The sequence below is a fragment of the Ambystoma mexicanum genome, chromosome 12, assembly GCF_040938575.1.
Source record: "Ambystoma mexicanum isolate Mex_15411 chromosome 12, UKY_AmexF1_1, whole genome shotgun sequence".
Taxonomy (NCBI): Eukaryota; Metazoa; Chordata; class Amphibia; order Caudata; family Ambystomatidae; genus Ambystoma; species Ambystoma mexicanum.
This window is the reverse complement of record NC_090936.1, coordinates 629,506,297-629,529,877: the sequence shown is the minus strand read 5'-3', so window position 1 is coordinate 629,529,877 and position 23,581 is coordinate 629,506,297. Positions and strand designations below refer to the sequence as shown.

Here is a 23,581-nt window from a genome sequence, read left to right as displayed (position 1 = left end):
AGATGATGACCGAGATGGAAAGCATGTCGGAGAACATCCGGTCCATGAACCTCTGAAATACCGCAGGGGCGTTCACCAAGCCAAACGGCATTACCTTGTATTCATATAGGCCCAGAGGAGTACGAAACGCAGTTTTCCATTCGTCACCCTTGGCTATCCGCAACAGATGGTAAGCGTTTCGTAGGTCCAGTTTGGTAAAGATTCGAGCACCTTGCACTGCCTCAATAATATCCGTGATTAGGGGCATCGGATACCGGTCACGGACTGTCACTGTATTTAGACCCCTGTAGTCGATGCAAGGTCTAAGGTCGGTGGAATCTCTTTTCTTTATAAAAAACAAAGGGGCTCCTGCTGGAGACTTGGAAGGTTGTATGAGACCATTCTCCATGTTGGTATCCAAGTATTTCTGAAGCACTTGTCTCTCGGTCTGAGTGAGGGCGAACATCCTTCCGAATGGCACCAAGGCATGGGGCTCCAGGTCGATAGTGCAGTCCTCTGGCCGATGGGGTGGAAGTCTGGCATGGAGGCACTCCTGAAAAACGTCTGAAAAATCCGAGCAGAAATTGGGTAAAGCATGGATACCTACATGATTATTGGGAAACACCTTGACTGGCTGAAGATCAGCCCGACCTTCCAGAGAACAACAGTTAGTAGCGCAATATGGGGAATTGAAGCTCATTTGGTTCTCGGTCCAATTAATCAGAGGATTGTGTCGTCGGAGCCAGGTAATGCCCAAGATGATGGGAAAATGGGCCCCTCTGATAATATCAAAACTCAGGACTTCCTTATGTTGGTTGATCGTCAAAGTGAGTTCCTCAGTGGTATGGGTGATAAGACCTGAGGACAAAGGCGAACCGTCTACTCCTTCCACCTTCTGACCTTCTGCCCGGGGAATCCGACGGAGGCCCACCTTGTCAGCCCACAGGGTGTCAACAAAGTTCCCTGCCGCGCCACAGTCCAACAGAGCCAGTGTCTCCTCCTGATGGTTTCCGAGGTTGAGTTGTACTGGAATGACCATTAGCCTGGAGTCTTCCTTAGACTCGGAAGAGGTCACTGACAGAGAAACATAGGGACGATGGAGATTTCTTAAAGACCCTCGGTCGTTTGTCCCTGCTAACGCCGAGGGTAGTCGTTTCCCGACCTCTTGATTGACAGTTCTGTGCAGTCTCTGAGAAAATGCTGCTCTGATCCGCAGTAGGCACACAGTCCTTTCTCTCTTCTGCGACGTCTTTCAGCAGCGGACAAGGGCGCCCTGGTAGCGCCGATCTGCATAGGTTCTTCCGTAATGATGTTAGTAGAGCGACCAGGGAGAACGGGTACAGAGGGGTCTGAGTTATGGCCAGGAGTCCTTTGCTTACGACGTTCAACTCGTCTCTCCTGAAGGCGATACTCTATGTGAAGAGCAGCAGAAAGTAGATCTGAGAAAGTAGGAGAACGAGGAGACCTGGCTAGCTCGTCTTTAATTTCTTCCTTCAGTCCTCTTCTGAAAATGGCATACTGGGCTGTCTCGGGCCATCCGGCCCCGGCTGCTAATGTCTTGAAAGAGGAGATGTATGATAACACGTCTAGCGAGCCTTGCCTGACATCCAACAGGTCTTCGCAGGCTGTAAAGGAGAGCTCTGGTCGTTCGAAGGTGTGCTTGAGAAGATTCTGAAACCCCGGATAGTCCTGCAGAATGGCGTTTCCGCTAGTCACCAGAGGGGTGGCCCAGGAAAGAGCGTTTCCCGTCATGTTGGTTATTAGGAAACCCACCCGGGCCTGATCTGTAGCAAAGGTACGGGGTCTGAACGTAAAATGAACCAGGCATGCTTCGAGAAACTCCTTTACCTTCTTTGGGGAGCCATCAAATTTCCCCGAGGACAGTGCCATGGGTGGCAATTCCGAGGGAGTAGGTTCCCTAGCCGCAACCATTTGTTTAAGCAAAGCGTTCTCAGTCTTGACCCCTTGTAGCTCCTGGGACATCGCTTGAAATGCCTTCCATAACTCTTGGACTTGTTCGTCAGCTGACATCGTGATACTCTTTGGCGTTGCAATCTGTGACTTAAGGGGTACCTTTGACTGTGTTCCCTCCGTACCCACGTTCTCCTCACCTGGGCTTTCCGAGTCGATGGTATCTTGCAGGCCTCGACGTGCCAGGTAGTCTCTCTCTTTCCTCTGGTGCGAGGGCTTGTCACGGAGAGAAGCCACTGTGGCCGCTGGGTGTGAACAGCGGCACAGTGACCCCCTCTCCGGAATCAAACCAGAAAAAGCAGGGAAAAACCCACTAGGGGAAAAAACCCTGATAAGAGGTGCCAAGACTTTTCCCAGAGGGCCAGTAGTCCACCGATGAAGAGGAGGAAGCGAAAGATCACCAAACGCTGAAAACGTCCACTGTAGCGGTCGACCTGGAGAGTAGGCGAGGAAAACAGCAGCTGGGAAGTCCGGACTGAAGGTAGAAGTCTTTCTGAGAGGCACTGCGGAGGAACACGGGAGCACGGGAGAGAAACCCCGCGATGACCAGACTCAAGAGCTAGGAGAGAGAGAGAGAGAGAGAGAGAGAGAGAGAGAGAGAGAGAGAGAGAGAGAGAGAGAGAGAGAGAGAGAGAGAGAGAGAGAGAGAGAGAGAGAGAGAGAGAGAGAGAGAGAGAGAGAGAGAGAGAGAGAGAGAGAGAGAGAGAGAGAGAGAGAGAGAGAGAGAGAGAGAGAGAGAGAGAGAGAGAGAGAGAGAGAGAGAGAGAGAGAGAGAGAGAGAGAACGAGAGAGAGAGAGAGAGAACGAGAGATGAGAGAGAACGAGAGAGAGAGAGAGAACGAGAGAGAGAGAGAGAGAGAGAGAGAGAGAGAACGAGAGAGAGAGAGAGAGAGAGAGAACGAGAGAGAGAGAGAGAGAGAGAGAACGAGAGAGAGAGAGAGAGAGAGAGAACGAGAGAGAGAGAGAGAGAGAGAGAACGAGAGAGAGAGAGAGAGAGAGAGAACGAGAGAGAGAGAGAGAGAGAGAGAACGAGAGAGAGAGAGAGAAGAGAGAGAGAGAGAGAACGAGAGAGAGAGAGAGAACGAGAGAGAGAGAGAGAACGAGAGAGAGAGAGAACGAGAGAGAGAGAGAGAGAGAGAGAGAGAGAGAGAGAGAGAGAGAGAGAGAGAGAGAGAACGAGAACGGGAACGGAGACGCCGCCTAAAGGGGGGCGGCGGATGGCAATGGGAAACAAAGTATGGAGGTTACTGGTGACTGGACACCTATGAGAAGTAACCGCGTGGGGGAAAATATTAACCCCTAGTAGAATCCAAAGCGAGGTGCAGAGGAAGAGCGAAGGACCCAGAAACTAAGTAAACAACGGAGAGGGGTTGCAACGCAATGACCTGCCGGGAGGCAGGGATTTTATACTCCCGGCAGCGTTGCGTATCGCGTTAGGAGCTGCGGCCATAAACACAAAAAAGGGACTAAAGCAACCTTCCCCCACGACCTCTCAAACTCCAACGCGGAAGTAAACGCCAGTCACGGCGATGGCCGCGACTGCGAGTGACAATATGAGGGAAACATCTGTTAAAAAAAGAAATCGACTTTAAATGGTACCTGGTTTCTGAGCAATGTTTGAAGACAGCGTGGATGCAGGGAGTGCTATTTGGGTGGATTGGTTAAGGCGTGGAGTTTGTTGATGCCCAACAAACCCTTTTTGTTTGAGCCTTTTTCCGACATAGTGATGAGACCCCTCATTGTTTTTTGAGCATGACAAAAAAGCATTAAAATATTTTCGAGCATGAAAATTGAGAAATGCTAATAAAGGGAGTGCTCAGTGGATAAGTGAAGAATATTTTAATTAAATTTAGAAAGTATTCGCACATTTTGTACATAAAAGAGGGTTTGCTCTCTAAATCTAATTACAATTATGTGTTTGGTTTGTGCAAAGGATTGAGAATGAGAGCTGGGAAATGTGGCCAAAAGATGGAAAACTGGACTCGTCTGAATTCATACATGTGCTGCAGAGGCGGGATCGCATCCAGCATGTGGATTTGTGGGTCATTTGAAATGGGCATGCTTTTCGCGTCAGGTAGAGAACATCTCTACTTTCTTTAGGGCGTAAAAATCTCAAAGTAACATGGACATCTTTTCACATATGCCATGTATGAACAAATGCATATGAAGGGATGGTTTAGATTGAATTGGGAAGAAGTGAGAAAAGATCAATGATAATCGAAAAGGTTTGCTGTATATTAGTACCATCCGTGCAAAGGTAATTACAGACTGTTTGGGCAAACATTACGATATTTCAGTAGAGAATTCAGATGTATCAATATAATGTATACATTAAAAAAATCAATGGAAATGTTTTACATTTTTGGGCAGGAAGGGAACATGTGAATAGGAGGAACTCAATAATTATCATGTTATAAAGTATAATCCTACTGTATAAAAGGAGAAAATTAAGGACTACTTTCCAAAACATCACAAGGTTTATGAAAAAATTGAAAGGTTTATTTCCAGGTTTCTAAGATTGGGGACGAGGGTATGTGGTAATTGAAAATTAGGGATCGTGTGGTTCATTATAGGACGGTCATGCAAGAAAGTGAATGCTCTGATGGACACGCTGTTCCAGAAAGAGTTGTAGCTGAGACTTGACCAAACAGTGATTGAATGCAGCGCTACATTAAAACCCAACCCAGTTTATAATGGCAAGTTTACATTTTAAAGGGATATCTTGTAGTTGCAGAGGAACAAAGCGTATTGAGATAGGTGGGGCAGGGGGAAGAAAATGAATGTGTAGTCTTTATCAGTCACAGTGGCTTAGAACCCCAAATTGTGTAGCTCTGGTAAGAAAATGAAGATTTTACAGGAACTGGCATTTAACCGTTTATACAAGAGAAAGGGTGCGGCTGCTGATACCTAGAGATTGAGCATCACAAAACTCATGAAATTCCGTGAAAGCAGTTTGGTTAAAGTGAAATTACTGTGTCGATTTAGCACAACAAAAACTCTTGAACTTCAGTCGATCGTAGAAGCTATGCCACCTTAACACTGAACCACCCACGCCATTGCCCAGCCCCTGAGCACAAGGATGACCTCAGATATGGCAACAATGATACTACTTTTTCCACCCCTGCGCCTCTTTCCTCCCTTGTCATTGCCCATTCCCTTGCCCTCTCACAATCCCACTTTCTTCCAGTGTCCCTCTTTCCATTGCTTCTCGCAAACCCACTATCGTATGAATATACCAAAGCCATTGGCTTTTCCAGGGTTGTTTGTCTTGTGGTGCCACCTGGGCCAAGGTCGCCAAACGTCAGAGAGCCACTTCACCACTGAGGCTTTAATTTTCCATTGTTGTGTTCAATGTGACTTCACATTTGATAATCATTGTGTATGAACATTTCTGTTTTTTTCCCCCCAAAAAACCTAGGTTACTTGCAATTGGGGACATCTCGGCAGACACTGGAGGATCTATTGAATTCATGACTGAGTGCACCTCTATTGACACACCGTTTTGCATGTATGATGCGCACCAGCACATCATTCATGACAGGTTGGAAAGATGTATTATTTTAGTTTACAATTATTATTTTTGCCCTGCTTAGGTTATTGTTACCTTTCCTAATCACGTTGTACATAGATTTCGTTGCGTTTTGTTTGTCCCTTGCCTGTGTACCGCTTTGTTCGCACCCTCTTAAACGGGCTCACCACTTGTTCTCAGCTGCAGTATGGGTAACCTTCTGGGGAATGCCTCTGCCATCTGTAAATGTGTTATTGTAAGTAGTTTCTGTTCGAAATTGACATCACTGGTCTTCCAATAAATGCAAATAAAAAAATGTAGTCAGAAGGCGTTTGGTCTACTAGCAACTAAGACCAGAACCCAAACCTCCATGAGGTTGCTAGAATAATTGCGAGCACAAGGAAACTGGTGGATAATAATGCAAGGATGTATGTTTGCCTTTTCAGTGTTGAAGGTTGTGGGATCCTAATGTGTTCAATTGATAACTTACCTGCGCAGCTTCCCCTCGAGGCAACCGAGTGCTTTGGAGATATGCTTTTCCCCTACATTCAAGAGATGGTAAGAGTCATGCACGAGGACGAAATATCTGTAGGATTTCATGCATTTGGCATCCTTTGCAAAGATAAGTGATTCGAAGTGATTTATTTTGTTCATTTTAAGGTGACGCTTGGAGGCCATAGTTGTAATATGGGGGATGGTTTGTAGGGAGACTGGCAGTTCATAGTGTGTGCATTATATGCAAGGCCATCATTGACAAATGTGCTCTTGCGAATTTGCGGTTGGCGTGTTGATGAAGTGGGATTGTTACTTATAACAGTGTGCTAAGGAGTGGGCATGTTCCTGAAATTGTCCCCTGTATTTCTGTATTATTGGGCCACTTTCCAGTTTATTGACCAAAAATGCCCCACATTCATTCATCGTTCCACTTTAATGAAGTCTAGGCACCAAAGAACACACCATTTGTTTTTCTTTTTTCTCAGTAACATAGTCCTAGGCACTAGTACATACGTTAATGAATTAATGGCTTTCAAATGCACGGCATTACTTTTCAAAGACAGCGAAGATGAAGACAAGCTTCCCTCCACAGATGTACCCCACTGTGATGCTGGGGGTACCACAAAAAAGCCCAGCCTTTGCCAGCGTAGACCAAACCCTACACAGTTGATGTCTCCTATAGAACAGCCAGTGTACTGCCGCACAGATTTCTGTTAATTACCAACATTGTATACTGAACAGCACATTGCCGAGGAAATCAATGTGGCACTTTCCAGCAACTTGTCCATGTGCGTCGTTATCCTCAGAATTCCAGCATGCAAGTGTAGCCAGAGAGGACCTTCTACTCCCCCCTCCTTGCTTCCTCTGTTTGGAGGATCCACTCCATGGAAGGCTCTTTCGAAAATTCCAAAATGAAGACTTTCTGGAATAGCCTCCTTATTGGTGAGAATCGTGCAACCTAATGTACGTATTAATACATGAATGATTGCAATATCTTTATAAAGGCCTGTACGTAATAGTGTTACGATTCATCACAACCTTCGATTTCTGAATCAAAGCCTGTACACGTTTTCCTTATTAGTGTAGTAGTGACATCGCAATTTACTTGTAATAAGAAATTGACATCACTACTGCGACCTTGATAACATGAGTTATTAGAGTGGAGTTGTGACGGCAGAGTGCCTTGCTGCTTGAACCTGCACAGAGCAGAATTACAGATGCCACTTGAGCACTTACATGCCCAATACCTTCAAAGATGCCATTCTTCTAAAAATATATTTCTGGGACACGTTTGAGCCATTCGTGCATAAGGAACGGTGTAGGGTATGCAATGCTGGAGTTCAGTGAGGGCTATAAAGTGTCTGCATGTTTTCATTAACTCTGAACCACAAGACGCCTTTTAAATGTGTTGCATCAAACTGCTTCAAATAGCTTTTGCCACACATTACAAGCTGCCTAGTCTTTTTCCTCTGAACAAATTCTACATTGATCATATGCACCAGCTGATCGATCTCTTGCACTAGAGTAAGCACGCAACCAAGTATTTAAGGGAATGATGCTGCAGCCATGCAAGGTATAAAATACCCCACCTGCCCTATACGTAAAAGTAATATTGCAAGTGACCTTGGAGTCCTGGGACCTTATAAAGGAACTGCACCTTCATCCTCATTCCTCTATTTGATCAAGAAACCCCTCAGTGATGCTCAAAATGCTTGTAATGTGCATGGGTGAGGCTTTTTCCTGTACTTTGCAGGTTTGGTCGTGTAATAAGAACATTACATCACTGCTCTTCTTATGTTATAGTTGATTCAATGCCTATTGCCACAGCCAGCACACTGCGTGAAAGGCAGCTCTCATAATTTCCACTTCCACGGAAACAATTCGAGCAATGGCTAGCTGTTCCGATTACTTTCTTAACGCCCTTAGTGGTGGGTGCGTCACAGCCAATCAGGCTGTAGGTGCTACAAACGATGCAGGCTTCAAATGTTCCCCCAAATCCGCCATATAAATATGGGGCTAAAATACAGCGCTGCCACAGGTCCGGTGCATAAGGATAGTGGCGGACATCATGCCTTCTTGTTTTAGTCTCACTTTCAGCACTGAATATTCGTGGAGAGGAATAAAAATTGCCAGTAAACCAGACATCAGCCCCCATTTCTGTAGCTTCAGGCACAATTTATCTCCATTTACCTGGTCAAAAGCAAGAGAGATCCACAGTGATTACAAACACTTCATTTGGGCAGTCATTCCCCTACCAGAATATCTTGAAAAAAGGCCCCCAAAAGCATAGTGACCACTAGTTCTCTTCTCTGTCAGTTGTGATGAATCTGGACAATTCGGAGCCACCCCCTTAGAGGCTAGGGAGGTGAGCCTGCTATGCAAGACACTCCGTTGGGGTCTAGGCAAGTGGGAGTGACCCCCCCCCCCTCTTGGGAACAAGGATTCCCATTCCAGAGCGGAAACTCTCAGTCCAAACCACCTTGTCTGCCTATATGGATGTGGAAAAGATTTGAATATCTCCTTTAAAGACTATATTCCACAAAGATCCTCCTTTACCTCTATTGGCTACAGGTAATGCTGAACACAGCTTGAATGCAATGGTGACATGTATAAGAGGAGAATGAATTGTTACTGGAGGAGAGACTTCTATGGAGGGAGGAGAATTGCTATGCAGAGGCAAGCCTCCGGAGCATTGATGTCCTGGCGGGGCGGAGCCATGCTGGGCCACAGAGTCATTGGCAGTGAGGAGAGTGAGCAAAACCCAGCAGAACGTCTGAAAGTTGGCATTCTACCTGACCGAGACACAGAGGTCAGACAGGAAGCAGTGACGGAAACTCCCCCATCTCGTCTTGTGGCGCAACCACAAAGGAACGGTTGTGGGCCTCTAAACCGATAATGGACGCAAGAGACCGTATTGTATGAGGGAGCCCGGGTCTCCGAGCTCCACACAAGTCCGACGGTAGCTACCGAAACAAGTAGCCATGGGTAAAGCCAGCATGGTTACGAGAGCCTGAGAAACCGAACAGAGGACATTGTGAAAAATGGTTTTGAAAGCTATCACGGTTATGGGAAGGAGGAGTGAGAGAGATACGAACATTGTGATTAAAGGCGAGGAAAGCTATCAAGGTTACAAGGGCCAGAGAAACCAGAGTGTGCAAGCGCACTATGGAAGGGTTATTGAGGGAAATACGAACTTTGTGATTAATGCCTGTAGAAACGATGTAGGTTACAGGAGCCTGAGAACCTGAGTGTGCAAACACCCTTTGAGATTGGGATTGAGAGTGATGCGAACTTTGTGAATAACGACTGGGAAAGATCTCGAAGCTACAGGAGCTTGAGAAGCTGAGTGTGAAAATTCCCTATAAAAGGGAGAAAGATGGAGACATTAACACTTTGATTTAGGGATGAGATAGCCACATAAATTGCAAAGCTTTGGCAAACTAGGGTGGACCGCAATCCTATGTGGCATCACTTGTGTGAAAGAAAAACAACCTGATTGAGGATTACAGGATTTTGGGGGAGTTCCATCTAAGGTGGAAGTGTTTTTAATACCAAGTAAACTTGGAGGGATGGAAATGTCGCACTAAAACAGTTTCCTTTGTTAAAAGGAGAGAGTGAAACCCATAACATGATGCAAAGACTGGGAAGAATATTGTACTGTGTAAAAGGAACTTTGAAGACTAAGAACAAGTAAAGTTTACATTAGGCCAGGCTGAAGCCCTGCTGAGGCAGTTTTCCAAAGGCACGCCTTTTCCTTTTTAGTTGGATACTTTTTAAAGTGGTAGTCGGTAAGTTGGATAGGATCAGGACCAAAAAGCTTAATTTTGGACTAAAACATGCACCCGTAGCTTTTGTTTCGCTAGGTAGCGAACCTTCCTCATAGTGATGGGGCTAGTTAGGCGTGTTGGTTCTTTTAGTTCTATAAAACTCATTGAAAATGACCCCTAATCGTCCGAGTCCTTCTGTTTTGCCACACAGCATATTAGGAATCAAATACAAACATGGTCTTCCCTAACATCTAAGCTATACAGGACAGTGACCCACAGCTCTGGAGAGGAAAGAGTATGTATCAAAGATAGGGTGGAAGACTCTCCCAATAATTCCAGACATCGTGATCAGGCCCCGTACATAGTCTGGTAGATATTGGATTACATGCACTGCCCACTCTGTCTTGGGTGAGATCCATCACATCATTATTGTCCCCACCACCGTTGTCAGATCATCCTGAGCTCTTACTAATTAATCGCTAAACAAGAGCATGAAAACCTAAGCTACCGAAGGATGGGTGTATATGTTCAAAATAGTGATATGTTTATCACCTAATAAACCTGTTTAACAAAGCAATCTACCCCGTCATTGAAGTGGGATCTCCGAGTAACACACAGCAATGATTTCCTCACTAATATGCCCCCTCTTGCACGAGAGCCCTTGAAGAGCGAGAATGGGACAATTTAGAGTGTACTTTTCTGCCTAAAAAAAAAAGTTACAATTAGTTATGAAATGCAGAGAACCTAGGTCTGATCGCTTTAAGTGCTTTGTGTGTGGTTACCCACTGAGGAGTGTAATATGGCTAAAAAGGAAACCTTGGTTAATAAAGCATGTGCATTCATATGCAACATGTGTAGGCAATTTAAATCGTGATGTGGGTTAGTACTTGCATGCCAGATGAGTGATTGGAAGGAATATTTTTTTGGGGGGGCCGGAGGGGGCGGTGTAGGAGACAGCTCGTTCTCACAGCCGTCCTTAAGTGTGTGGTTTGAATGGAGCGAGTTAACTGCTTGAAACATTGAATCCTCACCAGAATATTCTCATCCAAATGCGTAAAGACGTTAGATGCCCGCACACAAGTACGTTTGTCCCTCTCCAACAATCTCTGAAGTTAGCGTATCACCCAACCGTTGAAGTATTAACTCCCACTGAAATTTGAGCCTAGGTGCCCCCCTGGATGTGTGCGCTTGCATTTTGTTAGGCAGACAGCTGAGGGAAGCCTTTCCCGAACTTGCAGTGTTCAAATGCTACTGTGTTTGTGCATAGAAATGCACTTGAACAAACGCAGTAAAACTTTAAAGTTGCTACTTTCAAGAAAGGCTTCCATCGCCTCACTGCATATTGCGCTTTGAAATGTACTATGTGATGTTGATCCTCACACCAGAACTTGGGAGTATTATTGCTGCACGCACGTTCCACCTACTGACCTTCAGTAAACTTTCTGGTGACTTTAGGCGTCAAATAAGTTGCGGTATCAAGCGCAAGAGGGCTAGTTCTAAACACATTATTTGCAGAAAGGTTAAAAGCTTTTTCGTATGTGGCTAATGTGCCAGGCTCAACCCCGAAGTGTCCAAAAATTGCTACCCGAAACCGACCCATTTCTCCTTATCTCACGCTGTGTCCACAGTCCAGCTCCATTTGTGTCGTTTTCTATTTGTCTCACTTCACTTTGTATATGTTTTGCTCTTCGTGTCGCTTTCTATTTCGAGTCCCTTTTTGTCTCTCTCCGCATCCATAGTTCCCAAAATTTAAAAAAATAGAATCAAAGAAAAATTCTTGAAATTGTATCTTGGGTTGCTGTTGCTAATGCAGTGATGGGTAAAGCGCTCTGGAAAGTTTTTTTTTGTTTTGGCACATGCACCACCAAAATATCAGCAGCACCAGAGAAGACATAGAGTAAAAAGGTCCAGAAAGCCGAATTTCTGGTTGGCTTAGGGTGAAGAGATTTAAAAAATAAAAAAACGGGCCAGGGCAACTGACATAAAAGAAACACTATCTCTTGAAAGTGGCTGTCCGGGCCCTACACTTCAGTAGCGGTTGGAGGAGAAGGGAGGAAAAGTTACTGTTCAAATAAACGCATGTTATCATTAATTTATCACAAACTACCACTATCTTAAGTTGTAAAATTAAGCATTTCTTTTGTGCACGCTGTGCCTGCCAACTATGAAGTTCTACTACCAAAAACCGGGACCACTGCAGTTTCCGATGGAAAAATAATCTTGAAAAATGGGGATAGAGCACCCAATTGCAGGACAGTCCTGGCGAAACTGGGATGCCTGGTCACCCTAGGTTGGCATGACAACTGGAAATGCTGTGGCATAATCTGCCAATGTACTTAATGTTTCTTGTTTCCTTAAAAAACAATGTAACCAATAATGTTTTTTTAAATAACGTTTTTATGTATTTTCACAAGAGTGGAGGAATAAATGTTTCAACATTAGTTACCCAAGATCATTGATCACATAATTCTCACTCCCTCACTTAGATCTCTCTCTCCCAGCCCCCCAACCCACCCACCCTCCACCCCCCCCCCCCCTTAGTCATAAACACAACTAAGGGTATTTCAATTTAAAAAGGTAATAAAAACTGTACAGCAACAGCACAGTGCATAACATTTAGGATCAACAACCTACTAAAGGGTCGGGTATCGTATCCAGGGTCGGTGCCGCCTTTCGCCCTGGCCTCAAAATGTATTATGGAACCTCAGACATTCCCCTTCCATCAACAAGCGTCCCCCGTGGATCGTAGCTGTGATCCTCTCCATAAAGTAGATGTTCTTAGCCTTTGCGACCCATTCATCCAAACTCGGGAGATGCACCCTTTTCCAGTATCTAGCCAAGCATGCCCTGGCTGCAAGCAGCAAGAAATGCACCATGTGGGGCAAAGTGCTCCTGTGCTCATCATGCTTATCCAAGCCAAACAATATAAACATTGGGTCTAGGCAACAGTCCACCCCCTCAATATCCTTAATCCACCCCAGGACTGGACCTCCTGACACCCCTACCACATGTGCCAATAATCCGCCCTCTCGCCCCAACCATGCTAACACAAAGGGTTTACAGATGGAAACATTTTGGAAAGCCATACCCGATCATATTGCCATCTTTTCAACAGCTTCACTCCATGCAGTTTGAACCGATGGGCGACCAAGGTCTTAAAGGCCCTCCTACACATCAGGGTTCACAGGCGATCCTCCAACTCCACCTCTAGGTTTCTTTTACACCTTTCATGTAGACCCTCGACTGCACCTCTTGTCACTCCCACCAATGCTGCGTAAAATAACGAAATTAGTCCCTTCATTTTAGTATGTGTAACCAGGATCTTCTCCATAGGGCTGATATCTCTGTAGTGAATTCTTCCGTTTCTCAGCTGTGAGAGCACCTTTCAATCTCAGATCTAAAAAGACAGGCAACCTTCCAATCTTCAACACTGTCTCCAACTCTTGGATCCCAATAAAACACCCTTTAACCCACAACTGTCCAACTCTAGTCAGCCCCACCTTATACCACCCCTGATATCTCTCGGGTACTGGTATATCATCCCTTATTGGTGGGGCCCAAATGTGGCTCATTGGTGAGGGCCATGTAGTGACCCCTCGCATAGCGGCACGCCTCCTCCCCACCCCGCACAGGAATCCCACTATCTGGCGTTCCCTTCTTCTGGGGACCCTTTCCCTCAGGACCCACAGCCACTCCCCTACTGTGGCCGGGCGCAGGTGATGATTGTCTAAGTAGACCCACTGTTTGTCTGCATCTTCCCAAAGGTGTGGCACCATCGCCCTTAACTGAGTGGGTTTGTAATACGGCATTAAGTCTGGTAATCCAACCCCCCCTTCCATCCCGGTCCTTTGGTAACACCAAAGTGTCGTATGACACCCTTGGCTTCTGCCTCTGCCAGAGGAAGCTGAGCATCCGTCCCTTTGCCTTCTTCAGCAGCTCCTCTGGGACCCTTACCAGCAACATTTGGAACAAATGCAGGATCCTTGGGAGGAAATTCATGTTTAGGGCATTCAGCCGGCTCATTGTAATTGTTTATTTGTAGAGCGCTTATACACAAGTGAAGTGCTTCAAAGCGCTTCAAGCAGGAAGGGAACAAGTGGATATCCTTGTCATTCTTAGGCCTTGCAGATTCTGAATGATCTAACAGCAATAACTAGCATACTAGGCCAGGGCATTTCTACTAGTATAAGTGCGTGACAGAGTGGGGGGACAAGTAGGGAGAGGAGGTAGAGGACATGACAGGCAAACGTGCTAAGCCTAGTACATACAGGTCATGCAAGTGCGCAGACAGAAGTGCGAGGGAGGGGGGACAAGTGCACCCAGTCCAGCAGGGGCCAGGATTTAGTGCAGGGTGGGTGCCACTCTCATGGAATGCATTCAGAGTGCAGTAATGCAAGGCAGAGTCCAGAGGAAAGTGCAAGACTGGCGGGGGAGCCTTGGACCTGTGAGGCTCTGAAGGTGTACCAGGTGACCAGTCGGCTCACTGATCAGGTTGGAGATGAGAACGAAAGAGGCAAGCAGGAGAGAGAAGGTCATCAAGGAAGAGGGAGAGGGGGAGAGTAAGAAGAGGAATGTCTTGAGGAGTTTCCAAAACTTAAGGAGATCCGTCTCAAAATGGAGAGCGGCAGATATGCTGTTCCAGAGGTAGGCACCTGCAATGAATGAGGATCTACCCCCAAATCTCTGTTTGGAAAAGCGGCTCACCCGCAGGGATTTGAAGGAGGCCGAGCAGAGGGTTCTGGAAGGAGAGTTTTTAGGAAGAGCGCGTTGAAGATAGTAAGAGCCTTGGCCCCAGAAAGCCTTGTGGACTATGCAGAGGGACTTGAACTTAGTCCTTGCAGCCATGGGGAGCCAGTGAAGGGATTTCAGCCCCGGAGAGATGCGGTCCCTGGGCTTGAGGCCAAGGGTAAGTCTTGTGGTTCTGTTCTGGATAAGTTGAAGAGGTCGAAGGCTAGAGGTAGGAAGATTGAGAAAGAGACTGTTGCAGTAGTCCAGTCTGGAGCGAACCAGGGCTCTGGAGACAGTCAGCCCCTGTTATGTTAGCTGAATTTATAGCGTGCATGTTCACCCAAGGGGATCTTGGCGCGAGGATACACATGACCGGCCGCAGCAGTCAGTGATTTAGCAGAAAAGAGCAGTTTTAAGTAGATGGCGAAAGTGCAAATGGTTCTCAGACAATTTAACTTGAAGTGGAAGGCTATTCCAAAGCTTACCGGCCGTCACAGAGAAGGGCCGACTACCAACTCTCTGGAGGCAGAATTTTGGGACAGAGACCAGATGCTCATTACCAGAGCGAAGGCTCTGACAAGGAACATAAGGTTGGAACTTATCTCAGAGGAAGTTGGCCCAAACCTGATAATAGGTCCGATGGACCAAACACAGAGACTTGAAGACTATGCGCTGTTTCACCGGAAGCCAGTGCAAATGATGCAGAACTGGACTAATATGGGAGCCATATGGTGTCTCAGTGGCAACCCAAGCAGCCAAGTTCTGCAGCAGTTGCAGCCAATGGATGAGACCAGCTGCCTGAGCCAGGTAGGGAGTATGACAATAGTCGAGCCTACTGGAGACAAGAGAAGCCACGGCTAAAGGGCTATGTGAGAGTGGAAGGAGGGGTAAAATCTTGAGGAGAACCCTCGGCAAGAAGTGCCACGCCTAGCATACTGCACTAACTTGCGAAGCCATAGTCTGGGATGCAGACAAATGGACCCCAATGTTTTTCGCCACTGTCGCCGGCATGGGGAACACCCAGCTAAGGAGGCCAGAGCAGAGGAGACCAGGAATCTGATACAAGGGGGTCCCAATAACCAGGACCTCCGTCTTGTCCCCATTAACCTTGAGCCAACTGGAGCCCATCCAGTCTCCCACGGCCAACAGGCAGTCATGCAGTCGGGACAACACTGCCTCCCGGTCGAGATCTAAACGGACCAGGATTGGCGGGTCGTCCGCGTATGAGTAACACCTGAAGCCGTGGGAGTGGATTACCCACCAGGGAGCAAACATAGATGTTGAACAACATCGTGGACGACAGAGCCCTCGGGGACCCCACATGAAAGAGACTAGGAAGAAGAAAGAAAAGGAGGCACGGATACAGACTGGCTTCTGTCAGACAAGAAAGAAGACCAGGACAAGACCTGGCCAAAGATGCTGATGGAAGCTAGGCGAGCGAGGCGAAGGGGGTGGTCAACAGTATCAAAAGCCGCTGATAGATGAAGTAGAATCAGGGCCCCCAAATCCATCCACAAGCCTGGTCATATCATCCATTACTGATACATGGACACTCTCAGTGGCCCTCCCATGACGAAAACCAGACTGAAAGGGATCAAGCACAGAGGAAGACTCCAAAAAGGAGGACAGAAGAAGGGAAATTAGAGCCTCAAGAAGTTTCATAAAGAAAGGAAGTAGAGAGATAGGGTGGAAATTAGAAAGAATAGAAGCATCCAAAGATGGCTTCTTTAAGAGGAGGACCACAGTGGCCTGTTTAAGTTCACTGGGGAGGAATCTTAAACTACAAGAAAGATTCACGGCTTGGGTAACCAGAGGAATAATGTGCGGTAAGAGATTGCTTCAAACAAATAGGGGAGCTGGGTCCGAAGGGGCTGTCGATTTAAGACGAGAAATAGAAATCGGAACCGCCTTGTCTGTAAACACCGGAAAGGTAGCCCAGCCAGTGTTCAGAGGATGTTTGATAACCTCAGCCCGAAACCAGGATGGGAAGATTTTATATCGTCCCGTGCTAGTGATTTCAGAGTGAAAGAAATTGGCTAGGGTGTCACAGTGAGACTGGGACGACAGGGAAGTAGGGATAAAACAAGCAGTAGAAGAAAGATTTCACAACTGAGAAGAGCTCGTTTGACTGATTTAAAGACGTTTCAATGCTCGGTGTAAAAAAAAAAAATAATTAAAAAAAACAATTAAAAAAGAAGACTGCTTGGCTAATTTAATTGCCACGTGGTAGCCTTTGGACAGAGCAACAAACTTAACATATTCACATGGACTGTAAGAAGAGCGCCATCTGAGTTCAGCTTGATGGACCCCCAATTTCGCTGCTTTAAGTTCGGCAGAAAACCAAGGTTTGAAAGCCTCTGGGGGAAGGTCGGAAAAGGTAGAATACTTCTGAGGAGGTGCAGCTGGTAGTGGGACTTTTTGGACATGTCCAAGATGTGAGAAGAGCAGGAAAGAGTAGAGTCGAAAATGACCTCCAGGTTTTTTGCCTCACTAGAGTGAGGGTGCAGGACCAAGGGTGGTCAGCGATAGTGAGAGTGGGAAATGGGAGCAGGGGTCCCAATGGGGATGAACTGTGTCTTACTGGCATTAAGACAGATATTAGCAGCACACCAGGCCTGAATTGCGGACACAGTCCGGGCTTTGGGAGGAAGAGGAAGAGGCTGACTGTAGCTTGAAAGAGAGCTGTGTGTCATCCACATAACATTGAAAGTTGGAGGTGAAGACAGTGATCATGTGGGCCAAAGGGGCCATGTAGACATTGAATAACCAGGGGGATCGTTTAGATCCTTTGGGAACACCACAAGTAGAGAGAGTGATAGCGGAGAGAAAGGTACCGAGTTCTACCTGGGAAGGACGGTCAGAAATCTGGTTTGTGGTCATTGACAAAATCATTGATTTCAACACCATGTTTGTGTAATGATCGTGTATTGAGTAACGAGAGGGATAATACCAGCAGTGGTGCGATATTGGCACCTTTCATGTTATTATAGCGGGTTGTTTTGTCTAGGCACATAATGGTGGCCGGGAGAGAGTGTGTATAAAGCTTACTTGTGGAAGAGAAACAAAGTCTGGTCTAGCAGGGCAAAAGCCAGCGAGCTGCGGCGATGACTGGTGAAGACCGGCGCGACTCAGAAGTACTGGCGCCGAAGCGCCTGGACGAGGAAGAAATACCCAAGGAGTCTTGGGAAATGTAGTTTCAAGGAACTACTAGCGAATACAACACAACACGCATACACGAGAGTGCTTTGCTGTCAGCCACACAATCAGTAACTCACAGAATAAGCATTTAGAACACACGTGTGCAAGGGAAAAAAATGCACAGTCAAGTTTAACAAATTAGAAGCAGAGTAAGTCACTGACACTGCCGTGATGGACAATGGCAGGAAAGTGAAACTGAAAAGCCGAGAAACAGCTGGGTGGGTGCGCCGCGTTGTTGGATGCCGCAGAAATGCAGGCTTGAATATGGACTCTTTTCTTGGACCGGATGCAGAGTCTATATTGTCTGTGCAGAAGACAGCAGACCAGCTTGTCAGACGGTGTGCCTGAAGACCCCCCATTTCCGTTCCGCTGCCCTGCAATTGTGTTTAACGTCAGCCAGGTTAGAGTTGTATCAGGAGTTGCACTTTTTGGCAGGTTCCAGTCGAGCCCTCATGGCAGGGGCAAGGATGCCAAAGGGCATTGGAGATGGAACGAGTGGAAGTCGGAGAGGGCTGTATCAGGGTGGGAGTCGGCCACAAGAGTGGGAGGAGAAGAGTAGGTGGAGGCAAAGAGAGCCACTTTTTTCATGGGTCGGATGACCTTGAAGGTCGGAGGCAGTGCAGGGTGTACCAGTGCTAAAGGAGAGGGAAGCTTCAAATGGGAGGAGAGAAGAGTGATCAGTCCATGAGAGAGGAATGTCTGTGGAGATAAGAGCATCCAAGGTGTGGCCGGCAATGTGCGTTGGACCATAAGGTAGAATGGGGAGAGAGAGGGCGAGTTGCATAGGTTGCAGAAAGCTCCTGAGGAATCTGGAGAGTCGAGATGGATGTTGAGATCCCGGAACAGGAGGAGTTGGGAGGAGGAGAGAAGAGAAGATGCCAGGTCAGCCCATTCCGAGAGGAAGAGGGTGGACTGGCCCAGTGACTTATAGAAGGTGGCCAGAGTAAGAGAGATATTGTGTCTGCCCCAATCAGCCATCTCCCCATACATTTTGTTCAGCAGCGGAGGGTAGTTGGCACCACTCAGGTCCCCCAGGGATCTGGTAATATTGACTCTCAGGAATCGAATCTCCATACCCAGCGGCCTGAGTGCTTCAACGTCCCTCAGTCAATCTGTGGCAAATGGGACTAGGTCTAACTTTTGTGGTTTTAAAGTAAATCGCCTGAAGGACGCATATTCCTCAATCAGTGTCCTGGCTGCTGGAACCAAGCTTTGTGGGTTCTTTAGATGTAAGAGGACGTCATCTGCATAAAGCCCCAGTTTAAATTCTCTGCCCCCACCACAATACCTTCCACTAGAGGTGCCCCCCTCAACCGCTCAGCAAGTGGCTCCATGGACAGGGTGAATAACAGGAGGGAGGGCAGGCAGTGTGCACCCCTGCCTTGTGCCACGCTTCAGGTCAAAAACCCTTGACCGCTTACCATTGACTGCCACACATGCCTTGGGGGAAGAGCACAGTGCCTGTATGCCCTTCAAAATCTACTTCCAAACCCATATTTTCTCAGGACCCCATATAGGAAGTTCTACCCTATCGGAAGCCTTTTTGGCATCCAGGGCCAACAATGTGGGGTTACCTTCCTGATTCTTGCCAGGTCCATCAGGTGTGTTGTCTTCCAGAATGTATCTGTCCCCTGCATACCCATGATAAACCCTTTTCTTGTTTGCTCCCTCTCCTACCAGGAGTCCTCTCCATGTTACCTTTGCAGCCTCCCAAACTGTGTTGAGGTCCACCTCAACTATGTAGTTAAACAAGAACGTCACCCACTGCTTTTCTAACTTCCTCCACAAAGACCACATCCTTAAGCAACATATAGTTGCATCTCCATAGGGAATCCCTTGTTTGTAAGCCCACCATAGGGATGCCCATAAGAACCATAACATGATCCGTCCAGCTAATGGGGGTAAGATCGCAGTTGGACACCCTGCCCATGTGTTGTCTCTGTAGGCACCAGTAATCATCCCCCATGTGCGGGTAAGAAAAAAGTGTAACCCCAGGTCTCAGGATGGCACTCCCACCAAACCCTCCCCCACCATAAGCCTGTGAAAACTGCAGCCTAGCTGGGCTCCCTTTCCATCTGGCTAACCATCACCCTCCCTCCTGCCCATCACAGGGTTTGCCCACATTTTGAATTCCCGCCTATGAGTAGGAGACTGCTACATTGCGTAATATTTCCCCCAATACTTCCAGAAAGAACTGCAGCTGTCCCCGGTTGGGGCAATCTGTGGCCAGCGTCATCTGCATGCCTTCCAAGGTGCCCGAGACGAGCAAGGCTCTACCATCCACCCTCTGCCACACCCTCATGTCAACCAAGCAAAGCCGCTTGTTAAGGAGGATTCCAACCCCACCTTTCTTGGTCGCCCTGACGCCCAGAACAACTGTCCGATCTGACCCCCTGGAATACACCTCTCCTTACCCGACACTACCCTTGTCTCCTGCAGCAGCATGATGTCCAACCCCTGATTTTGGAATTTCCTTGCCACCAATGAGTGCTTTGTGGGAGGGGTCAGGACTTTCACATTTAAAGTCCTCACCCTGAGCACATCCGCCCGCCCACCACTGTCAGTATGCTGACAATAGCAATAGCTGTAACTCAATCCAACTCTTGACCCCTCTGTTGCAAGAAAAAGTAACATACCAAACTGCTCTGAACCCCCCACCACTCCCTCATCCACTCCCCTCCCCCCATCAACCCCTATCTCCTCCTCTTCTCCTGCACGCTCCAGCTAGACACCCATCATATGATTTATTTATTTTGTCATTTATGTAGTGCACCAAGCCTAGAGGCATCTAAGCGCTAATAGCTTATGAGATTGGTTACATTTGTTTCTTACAATGCAAACAGGTTATTCATTGCATCTATGGAAAGGCCTCACCTCATGGTTCGGGGTGCTACATCAAAATATGCAGTTACAATCAGGTAAGATGCCATTTAGTTTTGAGGACACACTTTGGAAGAGCCTCACCTCATGGTATGGGGTGCTACATCAGGATCATCAAAAAGAGCAGGTGCAAGAAGGTGGATGGCATGTAGGACGCAAACTAGGGCAAGCTAGTAGGCATTAACCTTCAAATTGAATATTAAGGCATGCATAACATTATGCTTTGTGAAGACAGGATTAAATGGTATGGTATGATGTGTGACAGGCAAATAGTACATATAGAGAATGTCAAGGGCTATGGGTGTAATAGTCCAGTAATAACATGATCTAAGTGAGACAGGGAGTTCAGAGCATTGTGCAAGAGAAGGAGCTTTGAAGTAGCAGGATGGCAGTGTTAAAGTGGATTAAGCAGTAGATCTGCGTGGTGATGTGTCAGGGTTGCAGTACAGCACTACAGCAAGCCAGTACCTTTTATTTGTTGACAACTCAGGAGTGTCAAAGGAGGGTGCCGTGTCAGATATCATTGAAGATATTTGAAGGGTCGGCTGTTGGAATCAACGACTATCGCAACTTTGTTCATGGAAGAGTGTGAAGCAGCGGAGTGGGGGGTGTAAAGGCCATCAGGAAATCACAGCACGACGCACATACCAGTATTGACAGGGACAGACAGGGTCTTAGCGAGTGGGCCTTTGAGTGAGGGGGCTGGCTAAAGCCTGCCGGTCCCCAAAAGGCCAAAATAAATTTGCAGGTCGGCAAAATAGGCTGGGCCATACACAAATGATGATTTTCTACATGTTACCGAGATAGAAAAGCTGTGTCATCAGAAAAACGAGATCCCAGGCAGCGTGATACAAAAGTGCAACTATTGCATTTTTTGGGCGGGAGTGGAAAGTGACCCTTGGTGGCCACCAAGGATAACTGTGCCTCACCATCCGTCCGTCCCATCACATCTCTCCTCTCCATTTATACCAAGCGCACTTTTGGCCATGAGAAACCTCATAACCCCTGAACAGCACCCCTCATATTCCAATCATAATCACTTCACTGGAGGGAGGGTGTTCAGTTTCTTGTATTTCCTGTCACCTGGCATGCATCTCTTCGCCAAGAATTCATTCATCTGCTCCAGGTCCACAGATGCCCTACGTTTTCCCTACATGTATCTAGGTTTGGAACCTCCTCCTTCAAGGACTGTAATACCTGTTGTGCCTCCTGGACACAGGTAATCCGATAATCTGTATTGCCCCTCTCAAATGACAATGCCCCTCCTACTGGTATTAATCACTAGACCTTCACTCTATACAGCTGTAATTCTGATTGACCTACTTGAACCTGTATATTTTGTAATTATTTGTGTGACCTTATTGTATTTTCTAATGTACATTTTGCTATGATGTAACCTTGTAAGTTTCGCATTTTCTTGCCACTGCGCCCTGCTACCCCTGGGTCTGGCGCGCACAAAAAGTGAATAAAACAAACAAAAAACAAACAAACAAACAAAGCAAACGGGAATGACTAATGATATTGGATCCCCTTCTCCGTAAGCAATTGTGTGAGAGAGCGACAGTCTGTTCGACGGGACTATGTGAATGCTGGAAGGTCCTGGAACACTTTAACCAAGTCCCCCTCATATTGGACATTTCCCATGCGCTTCACCCTCTCCAGGACTTCCATCTTCTTCTCCCTGTATCTGAGGAAACCGACAACAATCTATTGTGGGCCTCTGCCCCCTCGCCCTCCTGCGAGCCCTCTCCAGCTTCACCCTCCACACGAGAGGAAAAGGGTGTTAATCAGGCACTGCACCTTCCTTCCCACATCTGCAGCTGTCTCCCCCTTCTGTTCCCTCAGGCCTGCAATGTGTAGATTTTTCCAACGCTTTCTATATTCGAGGCCATTAAGCTTCAAAAGGGCGTCCAGCTCCCATGTTTCCAGATCTGTCAACCTAGCCTCATACTTCATGTCCAGGAGGTCCACTTCCAAATGATTGTTTTCCATCTCTTCCATCTTGTCCTCCAACTTGTCCACCCTTCCCTTGAGGTCACAGACGGAGGCCTGAGTGTCGCCCCTAATGGCCTTGATTTCCTGGAAACTATCCTTCAAGTTCTCCCTTGTTATGTGTGGGAAGCCTCCTCCCTCCTCTGCTTCTCGCCCCCTGGCTGTCAATTCTACAGGCTCCATCCCAGGTTCCCTCTGAAAGTGCTGCAGGGATTTAACACCCAGGGGTATGCCCTTCTCCATCTTCTCCAGGTGTTCTCTTCCCCAGATTGGTCGCTGTGGGCCACTACCCCCCCCCCTATGAGAGTTGCACTCACTGCACTCTATATTCTCTGGATGTCAGGCCCACCCGGACCCTGTGTGGTCTCCTCCACTCTACTTCCTGGGAGTTCCAGTAGGCCCTTCACTTGGACGCCATCTGCCACTGACTGCTATGCCATGGGCCTCCTCCACAGCCTCCTGCAGCACCTCCAGGGCAGGGGCTCGAGTGCGGCTGCCGGCCTCAAGTCTATATTATGGAGGTGGCCTCCCAGGTATCCTCTGCCCCACAGCACCAGAGCGGCCTCGCCTCTCAACCAGGCATCACCTCTGTAATGCAGGAGTGTTCCCCATCGATCAAGGAGCCACCGGTCTTCTCCCGCTCACACCAGCAGGGCTAATATTGTCCCTTCTCCTCCTTTATGCCAGTTTGCGGACTCCCAATATTGCGGCAAGCCACAAGGACCCCTGGCACAGCATTTGGCGAACACAACTGTGGGTTCACCGCTACCTCCAGAGCTCTCTTGCTACAGCAGCTCTGCTGCGGGGTCCCGCCAGCTCCTCTCTCCCTCGGGCCTCTGCTCGTGGTCTGTCCTTGCTCTTGGCAACCGCCTGATCACTGTGCCTGTCCTCCTCGCCGGCATCACGGGTACGAACACGGCCATGCGACCCCAACACTGGTCGCGCGCCGGTACCCCAGCACCTCACTGCTGCTGTCCCACAGTGAGCGACCTTCAAATATGCCGGGGAGAAGGCTCCGAAATCAAACTCTGGATGTTTATACGCAGCCATCATGGTCCGCACC

At 47.5% G+C, this 23,581-nt stretch overlaps 1 protein-coding gene across 1 annotated transcript in view; it reads left to right on the top strand.

The window, feature by feature from the left end:
• The window catches only part of AASS (aminoadipate-semialdehyde synthase), a 950,357-nt gene that overhangs the window by 365,678 nt on the left and 561,098 nt on the right, over positions 1-23,581 (top strand). The window contains exons 10-11 of the mRNA XM_069629092.1: positions 5,369-5,491; positions 5,905-6,016. Coding sequence (XP_069485193.1) covers positions 5,369-5,491; positions 5,905-6,016 — 235 coding nt within the window. The remainder of the gene's footprint in view (positions 1-5,368; positions 5,492-5,904; positions 6,017-23,581) is intronic.